Source organism: Carettochelys insculpta, chromosome 3 (assembly GCF_033958435.1).
Source record: "Carettochelys insculpta isolate YL-2023 chromosome 3, ASM3395843v1, whole genome shotgun sequence".
NCBI lineage: Eukaryota > Metazoa > Chordata > Testudines > Carettochelyidae > Carettochelys > Carettochelys insculpta.
The window spans coordinates 73663209-73682562 of NC_134139.1; the positions used below are offsets into that span (position 1 = coordinate 73663209).

General features: G+C 47.0%; 1 protein-coding gene across 2 annotated transcripts in view; it reads right to left on the reverse strand.

The window, feature by feature from the left end:
* MTR (5-methyltetrahydrofolate-homocysteine methyltransferase) overlaps positions 1–19354 on the reverse strand; it is a 132691-nt gene that overhangs the window by 21333 nt on the left and 92004 nt on the right. For both annotated transcript variants that reach the window (XM_074990112.1, XM_074990111.1), the window contains 2 exons: positions 17510–17630; positions 12971–13052 (listed from right to left, as the gene is read on the reverse strand). In XM_074990112.1, coding sequence (XP_074846213.1) covers positions 12971–13052; positions 17510–17630 — 203 coding nt within the window. The remainder of the gene's footprint in view (positions 1–12970; positions 13053–17509; positions 17631–19354) is intronic.

The window sequence follows — 19354 nt, forward strand, 5'->3', positions numbered from 1 at the left end:
CGAAGCCCAAGAAGGGCCAAGGTGGTCCGAGCCATGGGGAGGCTGGCTGTAGAAATGGAGATGGGGGCTCCGGCTAGGCTGGGGTGACCCCTGCCTTCTCGCTGGAGTCCGCAGCACGAGCGGAGGGCTCAGAGAAAGCAGCTCTGCAGCCCTGTATGGAGAGGGACTGAGGTGCCGTGTTTTCTGTGCTGCCTTTCCCCTCCCCCGTGGGGGTGGCTCCGCCCCCTGACGCGTCGGGGATCTCGGCTCCGTAGTCTGCACCGCGCTCAGCACGCTCCTTAGAGGTGCCGCGCGGGCAGTCTCCCCTGGTGCCTGCAAGCCGCGTGCCTGTGCGCTCTGGGCTGCCAGTTCCCCGGGGGTTGGTGCCGTTGTTTGTGGTGCCGCCGGTTCCGGCGCTTGCTTGGCCGCCGCCCTGCCCGCAGTGCAGGGCAGCTGTTTGATCATCGGAGGCTGAACCGCCGCCACGTGTGTCTCCAAGCCGCCGCCGATCAGCTGTAGCTGCGGCTGGGGGCTGTGCGCTCCACCTGTCCCACTCGCTGTTGCTGCCGGCAGGGATCGGGTTGGGGAGATTTTCCTCCGTTTTTGCGCTGATGGGGTTAGGGACGCGGTTTTCCTTTTATGGGCCCCAGAGGGTCCCTCCTGCTGCGGCCGCTCCGGCACATCTGGCTGGAGGGCCTTGTCGAACAGCAGCATTTTCAGCTGCATTTCCCTGTCCTTCCTTGCTCTGGCTGTTAACTTGGCGCAGAAGGAACATTTCTGAGTCACATGGGATTCCCTCAAGCACCTTATACACTGACTGTGCCCATCAGACGCTGGCATCGCCTCACGGCACGACTCACACTTCTTGAATCCTGAAGAGGACATTGTGGTGAGTCTTTGAGTTGTTAATAGGGTACTTAGCACCTTCTCTGTGCTTGTTCTCCTCTCGGATAAAGCCTGCCGCGGTAGGAGGGCTAATGGCCCTAGGCTCCTGGCCTCCGGTGCTCCTCTTGTTACTAGGATTGGAAGCTTTGAATTCCTTTCCTTTATTTATTTATTTATTTTTTGAAAACAACAGCCGACTAACTTAATCTAAGACTGAAGAAACTTTAAAACAATTAAAAACGTTAAATACGCTAACTCTGGCCGTAGCCTGAGCGGATTCCGTCTGCAGCCAATGGCGGTTAAAGAGGAACTGGCGGGGACCGGATCGCGCACGTGGCCAGGAGCGCGCAAGGAAGCAGCACGCACCAGCGCATGCGCGGTCCGGCAGAAACTGCTTGGAAGATCCAGCCTGTGGCGCTGGGGCGAGCCCGACACCTAACGTGGAGCACCCACGGGGACACTCGAAGAAGAACATTACTTAGGCAAGGTGTTTAGAGCAGAAAAGAGCATCAAAAGAGAGGGTCTGTAGTCACTCTCTGGGCACGAAGAGGTGAGTAGGAGGAAACCCAGGTGGAGCAAAAGCCCTGGGAGACTGTCCCTGATGGACGAGGCTTTCCCACAGGAGCTGTGCAAAGCTGAATAAGAAGAAACAGAGGGAAAGGGCAGTCAGTGCTGACACTGCATAGACCTTGGCTGCTGCTGACAGATTCCACTGGGCTACAGCTCAGAGCAGTAAATGGGCCCAGCTTCCCTTTATGATTCCTAAGGAGGTGGCACGGAGCACTACCAGGAACAGTGCAGAGTTGGTCTGGAGGGACTCCAATACCCAACAGGCTAAGACCAGTGGCAGGCAAGATACAGCCTACAGACCACCTGCTGTGACCTTAAGACACACAGCAGGCAGCCACTTAAAGCAGCAGTCGGCTGCCCCACTCTGATTTAAGCATCTGCCTGCTCCATGTAGCTCTCTGGTCCAGACCTCAGGGAGCGGGAGAGGCTTTGTGCAATGCCCCCACCCACAACAAAAATCTTTCAGCTCCCACTGGATGGTTTGTGGCCAATAGGAGGTGAGCAATTTTTCTTGGGGGCAGGAGCGGTGCAAGAAGTCTTGCCTGCTCCTCAGTGTCTGGAGCAGTCCTGACTGACCTGGGACTGTACCCGGTCCCCAGGGAGCCACATAGGTAATCAACTCCCAGCCAAAGCCTGCTTCTGGCATCACAGCCCTCTCTCCCCTTACCAACTTCCTGCCCTAGGTCACCACTCAAACCCTCTGCACCCCCTCTGCCCCAGTTCACAACTCCCTCCCAGACCCTGCACCTGCTCCTACCAACCTCCTCCAGGCCAGAATCCTCTCCTGTACACCCCCTCCCAGACTCTGCCTCCCCAGCCCCTGCCCCAGGGCAACGCTCCCTCCTTCACCCAAACACCATCTCAGACGCCCCATTCTCTCCTGCATCCCAGTCCCCTACCATGAGCTCCCTTCTGCACTCAACCTCTGTCCCAAACCCTTTGACCTCCTATCAAAATCTTGAATTGCGCCCCCTCCATCAAAAATGATTGCCCGCCTCTGGGTAAGCCCAAGCAAAAAATCTGAGTCATGAAGAGGGAATACTGTGACGTACAGGAGGAGAAACTAGCAACATCACAGAGGGAACTGGCTGCCAGGTGATCCCCAGATCCAACCACAAGAGGATGTCCCAGCAGTGAAGGAACCTTGTCTCACAGTGTCATTTTGCAAGAGGTTGGAGGAACAGAAAGTAATGTGTGTTATAAAGCATGTTTTGACTGTATCTAGTTATGTTAGGACATGGCTTCTTGAATCTTCAACATGATTAGGAAATAGGGTTTTTTATCTGTCCATGTTACCAAAAACACACTGTGTTTTACCAAGGCAGGGCTGCTGAAGGTTTAGAACACAATTTCTGTAAATAAGAACACTGCCTGTACAATGATATGAGAATTCAGCCTGGCCAAGGGAAGTGCTGAGAGAAGGAGACCATTAAGTGAGACTTTAAACAGGCTCCAGCAATCAGGCCAAGGCTGAGTCAGAGATTTACAGTCTTTACTATGAGCTAATTTTCCTGTTCAGATTATTCTGCTCTCATGAGAAAGACATATGCTCCATAACTCTTTTGGTGGACACATCTTTGTTAGCCAAACAGTGTTATCTTCTACAACATGGTTACAGATCAGAAGACAATGAATTTGTAACTAGCCTCACCTGGTTAAATAGCTCTGCACTGTAAAGTGCCTTGAATTATAATCAAGGTGTGCTAAATGATTTATTATGTCACCATAGTTTTGGAACCAACTCTTATATGATTTGAGAAGCCAGTCAGACAGAGATAATTACAAAATCATAAGAGTATCTCAAGTGAGAAAACTGCAGTTAGGACACAGGTATTAGCATCTTTTTTCAATTCTCTGCTACAACCTCAAACTCAGGCAATTCAATATTATCTTAAATTTTTTTTAACAGTGCTGCTCAGTTTTTGGTCAGAGCCAGCATTTCTGAATAAATCACCCCTTGGATCATTCCAACTAGGTGGGTCAAGCCTGTACAAAAGTCTTCCCATTCCATGGATAAAATCCTTACTTCACTCCAGTGACTACCAGTGACTTCACATTAGTCTTTAACACCTTAAGTTTGCTTCACACAATTTGGGGTAGGAGGAGCTGAACTCTTCCTCCTGCAGAACTAGCAGGAAGGCTGATGCACAGAGATCCTTCATCTCATTGGAGTCGCTTAAGTCAAGGGAGGCTCACAAGAAGATTGTGCACAGACACAGGGCTTCTCTTTCTTCTCAGCAGCTTCTTCCCTGGCAATGTCCCATCAGAGGGTGTTTCAGAAGAGCGAATCCAATAACATAATGCAGACCTTCATTAGCGTTAATTCGAGAAGGGAAATTTCTAAGGGATGAGGGATTATGGTCAAGAGAAGTAACACCACAGAATGCAGCTGTTCCTATCTCTGCCAGCACTTGGGAGATCCCCTTTCCAAATGGAGACCTGCAGAGAAACTTCCCTGAGGTTGTGAAGAGAAATGATGATGGAGTGAAGGCAGTAATCTTTTTCCCCCACATCCTCAGGGTATTCAGATCCTTGACTCCTGAACAGGATGATTAGATCCTTTGAGCAACTATCTTCTCTACCCTCAGCCATTTTCAAGGGCTGTACTTCACAACTTGATTTCCCTTTAAAATTTAAAGCTTGGTATCTTTAAAGAAAGAACATTTTAAGAAAAAAACTCAGCACCTAAAATGATTTTGTGCCTTTGAGTTCATGCTGAAACAAGACTTAGTATTTGAAATTCTCAAAGCTTCTTCAAGCTTCTGGCTTACTGAAAAAACAGAGTCCATAAACTTAGCATATAATTCGCTTTTGGATGACCAGTATGAAGGTATGAAAATTACATTTTTACAGACCCTATGGATACAGCTGTAATATACAGCACTGTCTCTCCCAAAAAAGAAATTACTATTGAAATTTTCTGTTATTCATATTACAATCTACATGAAAACATAAGAATGGTGACATTAAGTCAGACCACAATGGTCTATTTAATCTAATAGCCTATCTTCTAACAGTGGACAATGCCAGATGCTTCAGAGGGAATGACTGGAACAAAGCAATTTATCAAATGATCCATCCAGTCTTCTAGATACAGATTCTAGCAGTCAGAAGATACAAAAACCGAGAGCATTGGGTTGTCTCCCTGACAAGCTCTGTTAACAGCCTTGGATGAACCTGTCCTCTGTGAACCTGACAAATTATTTTTAAACCAATTACACTTTTGGCCTTTATAGTACCCCAGCAATGATTTCCACCGACCCAAGTGCATTGGGCAAAGAAGTACTTCTTTATGCTAGTTTTGAACCTATTACCTATCCCTTTCATTGTTTGATTTGTGAGTTATGTGGAGAGGTAGATAATTTCCTATTCACTTTCTCTCTACAATTCACAACTGAAGATGTAGCATAAAACTATTTTAGTTATATGTAAAGCTTACCTGTATCTCTCTGTGCCTTAAATATTGAGTCTGTTCTGGTATGGCTATGGTCTGAAGAAGTGGGTCTGTCTCACAAAAGCTCACCTAATAAATTATTTTGTTAGTCTTTAAAGTGCTGCTTGACTGCTTTTTTGTCTAAATACTGATTGTCTCTATGCTAATGAAAGCCACTTGTGTTTGTGAGAATGCATGTATGCAAGACTGTCACCCGATGTTCCAGGAAGGGATTAGGACAGACCCTTATTGCTGCATATCATTAAAAGATGAGAAGTGGGCACATCAACAACTTTAAAGAACAAGACAGGCAGTGAGAGACAGTCATCAGTGAGAATCAGCATGATGGGACAATAGAAGAACAACTTAAAGAAACTTTAAGAGACTTGAAAACACAAGAACTCCTGTGACACCTTAGAGACTAACAGATATTTTGGAGCATAAGCTTTCGTGGGCAAAGATCCACTTCATCAGATGCATGAGCAGAGAAAGAGAAGTTACTCACCTGTGTAGTAACGATGGTTCTTCGAGATGTGTCCCTGTGGGTGCTCCACAGTAGGTGTCGGGCTCGCCCCGGCGCCACAGCTCGGAAAATCTTCAGCAGTCTCCGTCGGGTCGCGCATGCGCTGATGCGCATCGGCTCTTCGCGCGCTTATGGTCACGTGCGCGATCCGGTCCCCACCAGTTCCTGATCAACCACTCTGGACACCCCTGAAAAACACACAAACAGAGCTCCGAAGCGGGGAGGAACGGGGGAGTAGTGGAGCACCCACAGGGACACATCTCGAAGATCCATCGTTACTACACAGGTGAGTAACTTCTCTTTCTTCTTCGAGTGGTCCCCGTGGGTGCTCCACAGTAGGTGACTACCCAGCAGTAACCCCCCCGAAAAAGGAGGTGGGTACCCGATTTATGCGCAGCTTGCCCGTGAAAGGACTGCTGTCGACAAGCGTGTATCCTCATCAAGCATCCTGTACATGGCGTAGTGCTTGGCGAAGGTGTCATAGGTAGACCACGTTGCCGCTCTGCAGATATGTCTCAGCGCGATGCCTTTGAAGAAGGCCATTGACGCCGCCATCGCCCTAGTAGAGTGGGCTCTTGGCGGAACTGGCAGAGGAGTCTTGCAAATGTCATAACACAGTCTTATGCAAGACACAATGTGATTTGAAATCCTCTGTGAAGATAGCGCTTCTCCTTTTGACCTGGATGCAATGGACACCAGGAGTCTGTCCGTTTTCCGGAAAGGTTTAGTTCTATCGATGTAGAAGGCCAGTGCCCTTCTTACGTCAAGTAAGTGCAACCGTGCTTCTTCATTTGAGTTGTGAGGCTTAGGATAGAATGAGGGCAGCACTATCGGTTCGTTGATATGAAAGTCTGAAGAGACCTTCAGAACGAAGGCTGGGTGTAATCGTAAGACCACCGCTTCTTTTGAGAAGATCATGCAGGGTGGTGTGGACATTATGGCCACGAGCTCACTCACTCTGCGAGCTGACGTGATTGCCAGGAGGAAAGTCGTTTTAATAGTAAGTAGTCGAAGGGGGACCGTACCAATGGTTCAAAGGGTGGTCCCGAGAGGGTGTGTAGAAATAGGTCTAAACTCCATGGCAGCGGTATTGGTTTCCGAGGGGGGTACAGATTCACCAACCCCTTTAGGAAACGCGAGACAACAGGATGGGCAAATGTGGTTGATCCATCCTCTTCATGCCGAAACGCTGATATAGCCGCCAGATGCACCTTTATAGAGGATTGCAAAAGTCCATTTTGTTTGAGTTGTAGCAAATAATCCAGAATAGTAGGTATGGTGGCGTCCTGGGGTATTAGTTGCCTGGAGGAACACCATTCGGAAAAACGCAACCATTTGTGCTGATAAGTCTTTCTGGTGGAAGTTCTCCGACTACATTCAAGGACTTGTTGTACTCCCTCTGAGCATGTTGTCTCTAAGGCGCTTAGCCATGGATTAGCCATGCTTGCAGCCGAAGTCTCTTCGGGTGCGGGTGCAGTATTGACCCCCGAGCCTGAGTGAGAATGTCCGGTACTGTTGGTAGGGGAAATGGCTGATGTTGAGCCATGCGCAAGAGCAATGGGAACCACTGTTGTCGGTCCCAGGTTGGGACTATAAGTACCATGCGTGCTTTCTCCCTTCTGGCCTTCTCCAAGACCTTGTGTATAAATGTCGTGGGAGGGAACGCATAAAGTAGAGGGCCCTTCCATGGGATCATGAAGGTGTCCCCCAAAGACTCCTGTCCCATGCCTGCTCTGGAGCAGTACTGGGGACATTTCTTGTTTTCTCGGGTGGCGAACAAGTCGATTTGGGGAAAACCCCATCTGCGGAACACTTGGTGAAGTAGGTCTGAATGGATCTGCCACTCGTGAGTGGGCACAAAGTGTCTGCTGAGTTGGTCCGCCTTGACGTTGTGGACCCCCGGTAGGTATGAAGCCTTTATGATTATATTGTTGGTGATGCACCAGTTCCAGAGTCGGACCGTCTCCGCACAAAGCGTACGAGACCTGGCTCCCCGCTGTCGGTTTATATAAAACATGGTGGTGGTGGTGTCAGTATTCACGCCAACTATTTTTCCATGCAGATAATTGTGAAAATGCCTGCACGCATTGAACACTGCCCTGAGCTCTAATATGTTTATGTGCAGTGTCTTCTCCGCGGGGAACCATAATCCTTGAGTGGTTTTGTTGTCTATGTGAGGCCCCCCATCCCATATGGGAGGCATCTGTTGTAATGAACACAGTAATTTGCGGTTGGCAGAAGGGCACCCCTGTTAGGAGATTCTTGGGGTTTCCCCACCATGTTAGCGAGCTTCGTGCCTCTGTTGTAAGTGACACCCTCTTGTGGACAGTGTGGATTGAGGGTTTGTATACGGTTGCCAACCAATGCTGCAATCCTCGCATATGCAGCCTGGCGTTTTGCACCACAAACGTGGTGGTTGCCATATGCCCCAACAGTTGTAAGCACGTGAGAACTGGAACAGTGGGGCTGTACGTTAGTAGTTGTACAAGAGATTCGATGGCACGAAAACGAGCCTCGGGTAAATACACCCTTGACGTGACTGAGTCTAACCGAGCCCCTATAAACTCTATATTTTGCGTGGGGTCGGTCTTTGACTTTGAGAAATTGATGATGAGGCCCAGTGAGGTAAATGTGTTTGTGGTGATGTGTATCATCCGTAATACCTCCACCCGGGAAGTTCCCTTTAGCAGGCAATCGTCCAGGTACGGAAAAATGAAAACTCCCTGTCTGTGTAGGTATGCTGACACCACCGCTAAGGTCTTGGTGAAGACTCTGGGTGCTGAAGAGAGTCCAAATGGGAGGACTCTGTACTGGAAATGATCTGTGCCCACAAGGAACCAGAGGAAATGCCTGTGGGCTGGATGAATTGCAATATGAAAATACGCATCCTGTAAGTTGAGGGCTGCAAACCAATCGCCATGGTCTAGTGCCATGATTATTGAAGCCATCGTAGTCATTTTGAAGCACTGTTTGCGTAGGTACTGGTTCAGTGCGCGTAGATCCAAAATAGGTCTCCACCCTCCTGTCTTCTTTTCCATCAGGAAATACCTGGAGTAGAACCCTTTGCCTTGAAATTGTTCCGGTACTCTCTCCACCGCCCCTATGAATAGGAGGTGGTCCACCTCACGCCTTAATTCCAGTAGGGGAGAGGGGTCTCTGAGAAGGGGTGTGGTGGGAGGATTTGGTGGAGGTAAAGACTGGAAGGGGATCGTGTATCCCGTGTTTACAATCAACAATACCCACTTGTCCGACGTGATGCTTTTCCATTGTGGGTAAAATGGCTTGAGTCGGTGATGGACCATGTACTGAGATTGGCACTGAGGTACGGTCTTGGCTTCACGGCCCTCGACATACCCGTCAAACTTGCTGTCTTGTACTTTGCCCTGTGGAGGCGTTGCCCTGCTGAGGCCGGCGTCTAGGGCCCTTATAATGTGTTTGTTGATGACGTCCCTGATCATACCCCCGTTGAAATTGGGTACGTCGCTGTTGGTAACCATAACGGTGTTGCTGAGGATAAAATTTCTTCCTTCTGAACGGTGGGGTATATATCCCCAAAGTCCGAAGTGTCGCTCTGGAATCTTTGCTCGAGTGTAAGACTGAGTCGGTCGATTCAGCAAACAATTTTATTTTGTTGAAGGGGAGGTCTGCAATTTTGACCTGTAACTCCTTTGGAATGCCGGATGTGTGAAGCCATGACTCTCTCCGCATTACCACTGCAGTGGCCACGGCGCGGGCCACTGTGTCCACCACATCCAGTGCAATCTGCACACCCGCTCGAGAAGCTGCGTAGCCCTCTTGCACAATTGCCTTAAGAACTGGACTTTCATCCTCCGGAAGGAAGTCCATGAGGGCAGTAAGCTTGGAAGAGTTGTCAAAATTGTGATTCGACAAATGAGCGGCATAGTTGGCTATGCGGAGCAACAGAGCAGAGGAGGAGTAGGCTTTTCTACCCAGAAGAGCCAGCTTCTTTATGTCCTTGTCCAATCCCCCAGATTTGTACTGGGACGATTTGGACCAGAGTTGGGACGTTTCAACCACTAGCGAGTTTGGCTGTGGATGACTAAATAGAAATTCCATACCTTTCGCAGGGACGAAGTACTTTTTGTCCGCTCTTTTGCTGGTAGGAGGAGCGGATGCTGGAGTCTGCCATATATTAGTGGCTGCCTCCACGATTGCATCATCCAGAGGAATAGCAATTTTAGAAGAAGATGGAGGCCTGAGGTTTTTAAGGAGTCTGTGGTGTTTCTCCTGCACCTCTGCCACTTGAACATCTTGGGATTGACCTACTCGTTTGAACAGCTCCTGGAACTGTTTCAGGTCATCTAGGGGAGAAATGTCTCCAGGGACCACGGCCTCGTCTGGCGAGGATGAGGAGGCATCACTATGGTATCTCTCCTCCAATTCCTCTGAATCATGGCTGTATTGATGTGATTGCCTTTGTGGAATTTCAAGGTGGGGTTCAATGTCTTTAGACCCAGCCTCTGATTGGGGAACTCGTGGTGTTCCCCCAGGTGGAAGCAGAACACTGTGGCATTGAGGAGTGGTCGACGGGGATCCATAGTGAGACGTCGACCTCCTATGCTGATGCCCCGCATAATGATGGCAGTTGTAGCAACAGGGACAGGGGCCCGGTGATGGAGACCTGGACCATGACCCAAGGATGTAAGGGTGGTGCCTGGAATGTTGAGACCTCCGAGATGATACCGACGTACGAGGAGAGCCTCTGTGAGAAGACTTGTAGGGATCTCTGCTAGATGATGGAGAAAAGCGTGCAGACCCCTGGGATGGACTCCGAAGAAAAGGAGAAGGACGTCTGTGGCAGGCTGAAGGTGTTGCTGCCCGTCGAATCTCCGGTGGTGATCGTGGTGACAGAGGCAGCGCAATTACCTCAGGAGAGGGGCTGCGGTGCTTGGTCTTCGTTTTAGCCTTTACCCTCTCGGGTGGTCTTATCGGTGAACTTGGTACCGGAGCAGAGGTCATGCTGATTTCCACTGCTCCCGGTGCCGTTGTCTTCGGTGCCAATGTCCTCGGTGCCGTCGTCTCCGGTGCCTCTGGGGAAGTCTCGATCGGTGCCGCAGTAGCCGGTGCTGGACTGACTAGTGCCTGCACGGCTCTCGGTGCCGTCTCCCCGGTAGCTGCAGGGCCTTGAGTGGTTGCATGCGCCGCAGCTTTACCAGTGGAGGAAGCCAGCGTGCACGGGCCCTTTGTTACACTCGTCCCGCTCCCAACAGTAAGGGGCAGGGATCGAGTAGGCGAGGTTCTTCTTTTCTTCTGCGCAGAGGAGGTCAAAGAGGCAGCCTTCCTCTTGTGCGATCCTGAAGAGCCCTCCGCATGCATTGTCTCCGATGAGGCAGGCTGAAGTGCTTTGTCAACTAGCAGCATCTTCAGCCTCATTTCTCTATCTTTTCTAGCCCTATTAGTCAACTTGGAACAATGGGAGCACTTCTGGGGAACGTGCGTCTCCCCGAGGCACCGTATGCATCTGCTATGGCCACCCGAAGCAGGCATGGCCTCCCGGCAAGATTCACACTTCTTAAAGCCGGGGGATGGCATTGTTAAAACTTAACTCTGAGTCCTGAGATGCTAATAGCACACTTAACAGCCTATTAGGTGATGTTAATAACCGTTGGCCTTTGAAGGCTGACAAACAAAAGCAGCGGGCCCGCCCGGAGGCGGCCGCTGCGGTTTTAAGATAGTCTTCAGCTTTTAACAACTTTTAACAGAGTAACTAACTATAATAACTATAGAACTGCTAACTATGAACTGTTAAAAACTATTAACACGAGAAAAAATAAGATTTATCTGTCTCAGGCGTTGGAGCCGGAGAGGATTCCGTCTGCAGCCGTTAGCGGTTGAGAAGGAACTGGCAGGGACCGGATCGCGCACGTGACCGTAAGCGCGCGAAGAGCCGACGCGCATCTGCGCATGCGCGACCCGACGGAGACTGCTGAAGATTTTCCGAGCTGCGGTGCCGGGGCGAGCCCGACACCTACTGTGGAGCACCCACGGGGACCACTCGAAGAAGAACAGTAATCTGTGAGGGGGTGGCACAATTTGAGAGGTCCCGCTGCAGTGCAGATGGGGACAGGTGGAGAAGAAGAAAAGAGACTCAAAAATTGCCCCACAGCCTTCCAACAGCTACTAACACCTGCCTCCTCTGTGATAAGATCTGCAGCTCCAGAATTGGGCTGATAAGCCATCAATGGACTCACAAATAGGAGCGTGACATGAAGACGTCCTACTTGTTATCGAGTGACCACCAAGAAGAAGAGAGGGGCAACTATAACATCAATTGGCAAGACAGTGTATATGTGTCAGAGCACATGCAAACTGCTTTTCTACTGTATTCTCAATAAACGTGGTGTGTTGCTTTTCCCCTGAAAAAGATCCCATGTGCTTCTTACCAGCATAAACGCAGAGACCTCTCTCATATCACCCCTGCCCCAATAGTCCTTCTTCCAAACAACAGTCCTAGTCTGTCTCATGTCTCTCCTCAGATGGTAGCTGTTCCATACCTCTAACCATTTTTGTTTTCAGTCTCTACATTTTTCCAATTCTTATAGATCTTCTTTGAAATGCGGTCACCAGAACAGCATGTGTTATTCTGGGTATAGGCATACCATGGACTTATACAATAGCACTACAATATTTTTCTGTTCCTAAAAGATGTCATTTTGCTCACAACTGCTTTCAGCCAGCCAAAGCAGCATAACATGATCACCCAAGTCTGACATTGAGACAATGTGGGGAAATCACAGATATTTATTTTTCATCACATAGCTGTGTTAGTCTGTACTCCAACAAAACAAAGCAGCAGAAATGTAGCACTTTACAGACTAACAAAATGATTTATTCGGTGATGAGCTTTCCTGGGACAGACCCACTTCTTCAGATCAATTTCATTTCCAATACAGATTGACATATATGGAAATGAAATTGATCTGAAGAAGTGGGTCCATCCCACAAAAGCTTATCACTGAATAAATCATTTTGTTAGTCTTTAATTTACTACATTTCTGATGCCTTTTTTTTCCCTGATAATGTGGACTGTACTTCAAAAGTTAAGCTGCCTGATGTTCAACTCATGAACTGGCCTGCAAAGGATACTGCTAAGACAAAAATCACCACTCCTCTGACACACTCTGATACTCCCCATGTTGCAATGCAATCAGCCCAGCCTGGAAGCCAAGGGGTATCCCTGACCATGGATTTACCCTTCTTGCTGGCAGTGTCATAACCAGTATTACTACACAGACATTGTCTGTAGGAGTTACTTTTTGTAAAGAACAGACAAGCAGGAATAGGCTTAACGATGACATTCTTAAAGTGAAACGGCACCCTGCTTACGTAACCTTTGCTCAGGGCCAGCTCAAGACTTATGCTCCCCTTCATTCCTGCTTAAGTTCTCAAAATGCTCTTCAATGTGATTTCACTGGTACACAGGCTTTGATCCAGTCGCCTACATGGAGCGAATTTTACCTGCAGCGAATTTGCAGCCTCTGGCCACTTCTTATAAAATATACAGCACTAAGGGAGGGGCAGGGTGGGTGTGAGGGAGAGAGCTGTAATCCAGAACTTACAACCACCACACTCTTGGATGCATCTAGGACATGAATGACTGGTGCACTGTACCGCGGGGCAATTTTTACAGCTGTATGTGTTCTGAAATGAGAAAACAGAACAAGAGTCAGTGCTGCAAACCAAAGTAGAAGCCTTCCAAAACCATGATGCACTGAAACGCTGGCGAGCTTGTGTTTTGTATAAAGGATTTCTCTTAGCAGACAATGAAATATTAAGCTCACAGCCGGAACAAAAGAGAACACTGATCCAATCATCTGTCTAAATTGATCAATAAACACAGATATGATTTAAGTGAACAGTGGCACCTTGCAAGAGTATCAAAATTCTTTACAAATATTGGGCCAAATTTTGTGCCAAGCCCCACAGACTTTCAAAGGGTTGTAATACAGAATCGAATTGTGTTCATCAATTAATAAAGCTTCATAATACCCCATAAGGTTGATGTTCAAGGCTAAATCCAACAGAAAAAAATTCTGTACATCTTACAAGTACTTTTGTTTAAAAGAGCAGCAGCCTGCTTAACAAACTTCTAATACTGCCAATTGACATACTGGAACTGACAGTACATAAGGTGTTCTACCCTTGGCCCTCAGAACTCAAAACACAAGCACCAATTCACTTGAACTGAAGGAGGATCTTACTGGCAGTCAGGGCCTTGACTAGGACCAATCACTAAACAAAACATGGTCAAAGACACAAAGTCCTCAATTCAGCACAGTATTTAAGGCTCTCTCTACTCAGCAAAGCACTGGCGCACACGTCTAAATCCCACTGATCCAGGGCACATAATAAAGTGCTTTGCTGAATAGGGAAAGCACCAAATCATGCCTTAGCTCAGTGTATTCTATGTAAGTGATCTTTTCAGCAGCTCATGCTGGCAAATGGTGAGACTATTAGCAAGCAATACTTCACTTGCTCAACTTGCTATGGTAACGTGGAAGGTCAAAACCTGCTACTATTTGATGTAAGTAGGTCAGAAAACAGATCTGGTGGAAGTAGTATATGTGAAATGGAGGAGGCACTTTGTGGGTACACAGAACAAATGTCACCCATTAAGGGACAAGTTATAGGAACGAAACTCACGGGAAAACTTCATATTGGGGTGGGCAATAATTCTTGAGGGGGGCATTCCAAGATTTTGCCAAGTAGTTAATGACTGCACTCTTCTGTGATACTAATGGAGGAGGTGCAAGGTGTAGGATGCAGGTTGGGTGCAGAACGGAGCTCGGAGTAGGGGACTGGAGAGAGTGTGAGGTCTGAGAGGGAGTTTGGGTGGAGGGGGTTTTCAGCTGGGACAAAAGACTGGGGTGCAGGAAGGGATGCAAAGTCTGTGAGGGAGCTGTGACCTGGGGCAGGGTGCAGAGGGTTTGGTCTCTGATCTGGGACAGGGAGCTGGGGTGCTGGAGAGGGTGGAATGCTAGGTGCAGACTCTAGCTGGGAGGCGCTTATCCAAGGTGGTTCCTGGACAAGAGGCCCCTCAGGCAGGCTGCTTCCCTGCTATGCCCATGCACACCACTCAAAGTGACTGGCTAAGAAGCCATGTGATCTCTGCACACTGTGTTCCCTTTGCGTAGGGGGCCCCTCCACATGCTAGCTGTGCTGCAAGCACAGCATGTGCAGCTCCCATTGGCCAGGCTCCAGCCAAGGAGTGTGGCACACAGAGATAACATGGTGCTCACAGCTGGTTGCTTTGAGCAGCATTTGGGAGGGGGAAGAGAGGGACACAGCAGGCACACAGGCCTTGTTTTGCCCATCGCTACAGACAGACTTGGACATCCACTTATGTGCTTTTATGTACTTTAAACACCAAGTGCAAGTTTAATTTCTAAACTTAGAGTACAATTATTTTCAGGAGTGCAAATCAAGTGAATTAGACACTTTTGCACCTTTCATTTTGTGTGCTGAAGTTTTCACTTGTGCTTTTAATAATGTAATATAAAAAAACAAGAAGAAAGACAAAGTAACACTCTCCACTGAGTTGTCACACTAATCTTTATATTCAGTGATACTGTAGCAGCGTTGGTCACAGGATAAGCAAAACACAAGGCAAGTGAGGTAGCATAACTCTGCCTGTAATTGTTAAAGTTACCTCTTCAGGGTTTTTTTTTATTTGTTTCTTTCTTGATGAACTATTTGGGGCTTCAGTCAACAAGATACAATATTTGCTTAAGGTCCACAGAATTGTAAGGCTGGAAGGGACTACAGGAGGTCGAGTAGTCCAGCTCCCTGCCTAAACCAGGATCAACCCCAACTAAATCATCCCAACCAGGACTTTGTCAAGCCAGTACTTAAAAACCACTAGAGATGAAGATTCCACCACTTCTCTAGATAAAGCATTCCAGGGCTTCAACATCCTTCAGAAATAGCTTTTCCTAATATACAACCTACACCTTTCCTGCTGTAACTTCAGACCACTGCTCCTTGTTCTGCCATCCATCACTACTGAAAACAGCTTCTCTCCATCATCTTTAGAGTCCACCTTCAGGAAGTTGACGGCTGCTATCAAATCCCCCCTCACTCTTCTATTCTGCAGACCAAATAAGCCCAAATCCCTCAGCCTCTCCTCATAGGTCATAAACTCCAGCCCCTTAACCATTTTCATTGCCCTCCGCTGAACCGTTCCACTGCATCCACATCCTTTCTATACTGAGGGGCCCAGAAATGGATGCAATGCTCCAGGTGTGGCCTCATCAGTGTAGAGTAGAGGGGAATAATTACTTCTATAGATCTACTGGAAATGCTTCTCCTAATGCATTCCAATATACTTTTAGCCTTCTTGTCTACAAGGGCACACTATTGACTCATATCCAGCCTCTCATCCACTGTAATCCCCTGGTTCTTTTCTGCTGCACTGCTACTTAGCCAGCCAGTCCCTGACCTGTAAAAATGCTTAGGATTCTTCTGTCTCAAGTGCAGGACTCTGCACTTCTTCTTGAACCTTATATTTCTTTTGTGCCAATCCTCCAATGTATCTAGGTAACTCTGGACCCTATCCCTACGTTCCAACGTATCTACCTCTCCTCCTAGCTCAGCGTCATCTGCAAATTTGCTGAGGGTGGAACCCATCCTCTCAACCAGGTCATTCATAAAAATGATGAACAATACCAGCCCTAGAATGGATCCTTGGGGCACTCCACTTGAAATCAACTGCCAACCAGCCACAAAGCCATAGATTGGGCCTGACCATCTAGCCAGCTTTCTATCTATCTCACAGTCCATGTATCCAATCCATACTTATTTAACTTATGGGCAAGCATGTTGTGGGAGACTGTATCAAAAGCTTTGCTAAAGTCAAGGTATATCACATCCATTGACTTCCCCAAGTCCACAGAGCCAGTTACCTCATCATAAAAGCTAATCAGATCAGTCAGGCAGGACTTGCCCTTGGTGAATCCATGTTGGACTACTCTTGATCACTTTCCCCTCTTCCAAGTGCTTCAGAATGGATTCCTTGAAGATCCCCTCCATGATTTTTCCAGGAACTGAGATAAGGCTGACTGGTCTATAGTTCCCTGGATTGTCATTCTTTCCTTAGTTGAGCACTACAGTTGCCTTTTTTTCCAGTCAAATGGGACCTTTTACCATATTCACGAGTTTTCCAAGATAATGGCCAAAGGCCATTATATCTGCCAATTCCCTCAGTACCCTTGGACGCATTAAATCCAGGCCCATGGGTTTGTGTGTGTCTAGCTTTTCTACATAGCTCTTAACCTGTTCTTTCTCCACCGAGGGCTGCCCACATCCTTCCCATACTGTCTTGCCTAGTGCAATAGTCTGGGAGATGACCTTGTCTGCAAAGTCAGAGGCAAAAAAACCATTGAGTACTTCCACCTTTTCCACATCATCCAAACTTCTTCTGATATTCATTTTAATATTCAAAAGGAGGAAAACCTGAATGGACAGACACTTGGCCCGGTTATAAAGCGTGATTTCATCTTTTTGATATTTTAAACATTATCTTTCATAAATTCACTAAGGGCACTTCTACACAGCCCTAGAGAACAGCGCTGCTGCTAGCAGCACTATGATAATGAGGTTTCTAGAAATTGCAAATAGTTTCCCATTAGCATAGCCATGAGAGATTTTACTCGTGGCAGAGGGGGCTGCAAGCAATACAGAGGCCGTGTGCCGGCTAACCCCCCTCTGTTGCCAGTCCCTTATCCCTGAAAAAATTCTTTAAGCATGTCAGTAGGCCCAATGAGGCCAATGGAGCCACCATATGCTTAAAGTCATGCACGGTCATTGATCTGCAAACGGACACAACACCTTGGAGATTTGCCATGATGATGATGGTGTCATTATCATCATATGATTAAAGTTAAGCACACTCAGGAGTGCTTTGATGGAGCACAGCCAGGCTGCCTCAGTATGGGTTCGGATCTGGTCCAATGTGTTAAAAGTGTTTTGGGATTCCTCCAGATGAAAATTGTGACAGAAAACGGCAAGGAGAAGAGTACCCTATATATTGTAAGAGGTTTTAAAACATTCAATGTTATTTTTAAAAAGTTTGCTCCCCTCCCTCAAAATATCTTACTTACTTAGATGTAGTTGCTCCTCCAATCAGCAAAGGAATCTTTATGTCTAATCGCTCCATTTCCTTAGCAACAAAAATCATTTCATCCAAAGAAGGTGTAATGAGACCAGACAAGCCAACTATATCTACAACAGATTAAACAAAAAAGTGTAAAAAAAAGTCCATGTAGGAAAAGATAGAAATATTACACAGTATAATTTTTCATCTGTACTGAAAGTTTAGATGGAGAGTGGATTATTGATTTTTGTAACATGGATGACCTAGTGATCAGTGGAACCCTGTTCCACCACTGCAAAATTCACAAGCTGACACGGCGTTCTCCAAAAGGAAGCGTAAGAACCAGACTGACTATATGATGATCAGTGTCAAATGGTGATGTTCAGTAACGTGAAAGTAAAAAGGGGTGCAGTTCTTGGCTATGACCACCAACTTGTGGCAGCCTCCAGCAAACCCTAACTGGAAAGTGTGGGTCCACCAAAGAAGAGACAGATATTATGAAACTAACATGCAAAAGTCCCCTGAAATACATAACATGTCATAGAACCCAGAGGAACCCTGAAGAAAATGTTAGGCACAAAAATCCCAGAAACTAAAAGATCAATACCAAGAGCAGTATAGCAAGGCACCCCAGATGGTCAAACATTCTGTGAGACTGGACAAATGATATATTGATAATCTGATAACACAAGCAGAGGATGCAGTGGCTTGTGGCAAACAAGGAACTGGCTACAAAATGATGCAACTTATTAGTAGAAAACAACAGACACCAAGGGGCAAACAAGGCCACCTATTAACAATAAAAAAGAACAAGAAATGAACTTGACAGAGCATTTCAAAGAACTGCCGAACAGGGAATCACCTAAAGAAGTAAATACATATGAGGCAGAAGAATTTCTTGATATCACACATACCACGACTAAGGAAGAAAGCATTTAAGCTATGGCAGCCTTAAAAAAATGGAAAGCTCCTGGAATGGACAACCTGAATTCAGAATTGTTCAAGATAAATTCTGAATTACCAGCATCTGTCCTGGCCCCTCTATTTACATCAGTCTGAGAAAGGGTTCAAGTGCCAGAGGGGAGTGGACCAATGGAGTTATAGTGAAGCTATAAATAGTAATAGTGAAGCTATATGTGAATAAATCACTGCTTTTTAAGCAATTGATCTGATTCTGTGTTATAAGATGTGTTTGTATACATGCATGCCTTAGACCAAAAGGTCAGCTAATAAATTACAGTTCTTGTGTCTAAGCTGTCTCTTGAGGTAGGGTTAAGAGCTTGGGGTACCCTACAGGAAGACATCTCAAGTGTGTCCTCCTGTGCTGGGGCGGAGGGGTCTTTTCCTACTTGGGTTGTGGCAGCTACCTTCCAGGGGATTGGTGACCTTGTGAAGTTTTAAAATAAAGCCGGTGTATACACAAGGTGTTTTAAAGATTTTGCAGGATCCACTTTCTGCACTCAGACTTCCGGAGTTGGGGAGCATCCCTGACATTATAGTGCAGCATATTTTAGAGTCAGTTGATAGTCTCAGAAAACAGCAAGCCAGTTTTCAAAAAGGGCGTGAAGATGGCCTAGCCATGTACTTCGGAAGAAAACTGATTGCATAACCAAAGGAACAATAAAATGATGAGATAAACTTTATAAAATCAGCTTTGTGCTTCATACATCAAAGAGAGAAAGCATACTGTAACATTAATAACATAGTAGTTATTATTGCAGGATAGCATTTCAAAAGCACTGGACGGCAGTGTTGACCCAACTGGAAGACACAACATGCTCAGAAGTGGCAAACGATTCTAGGTGTTCAACCTGAGACACCTTGCACCTAGTTCTCAGAAAACTGAGCATAT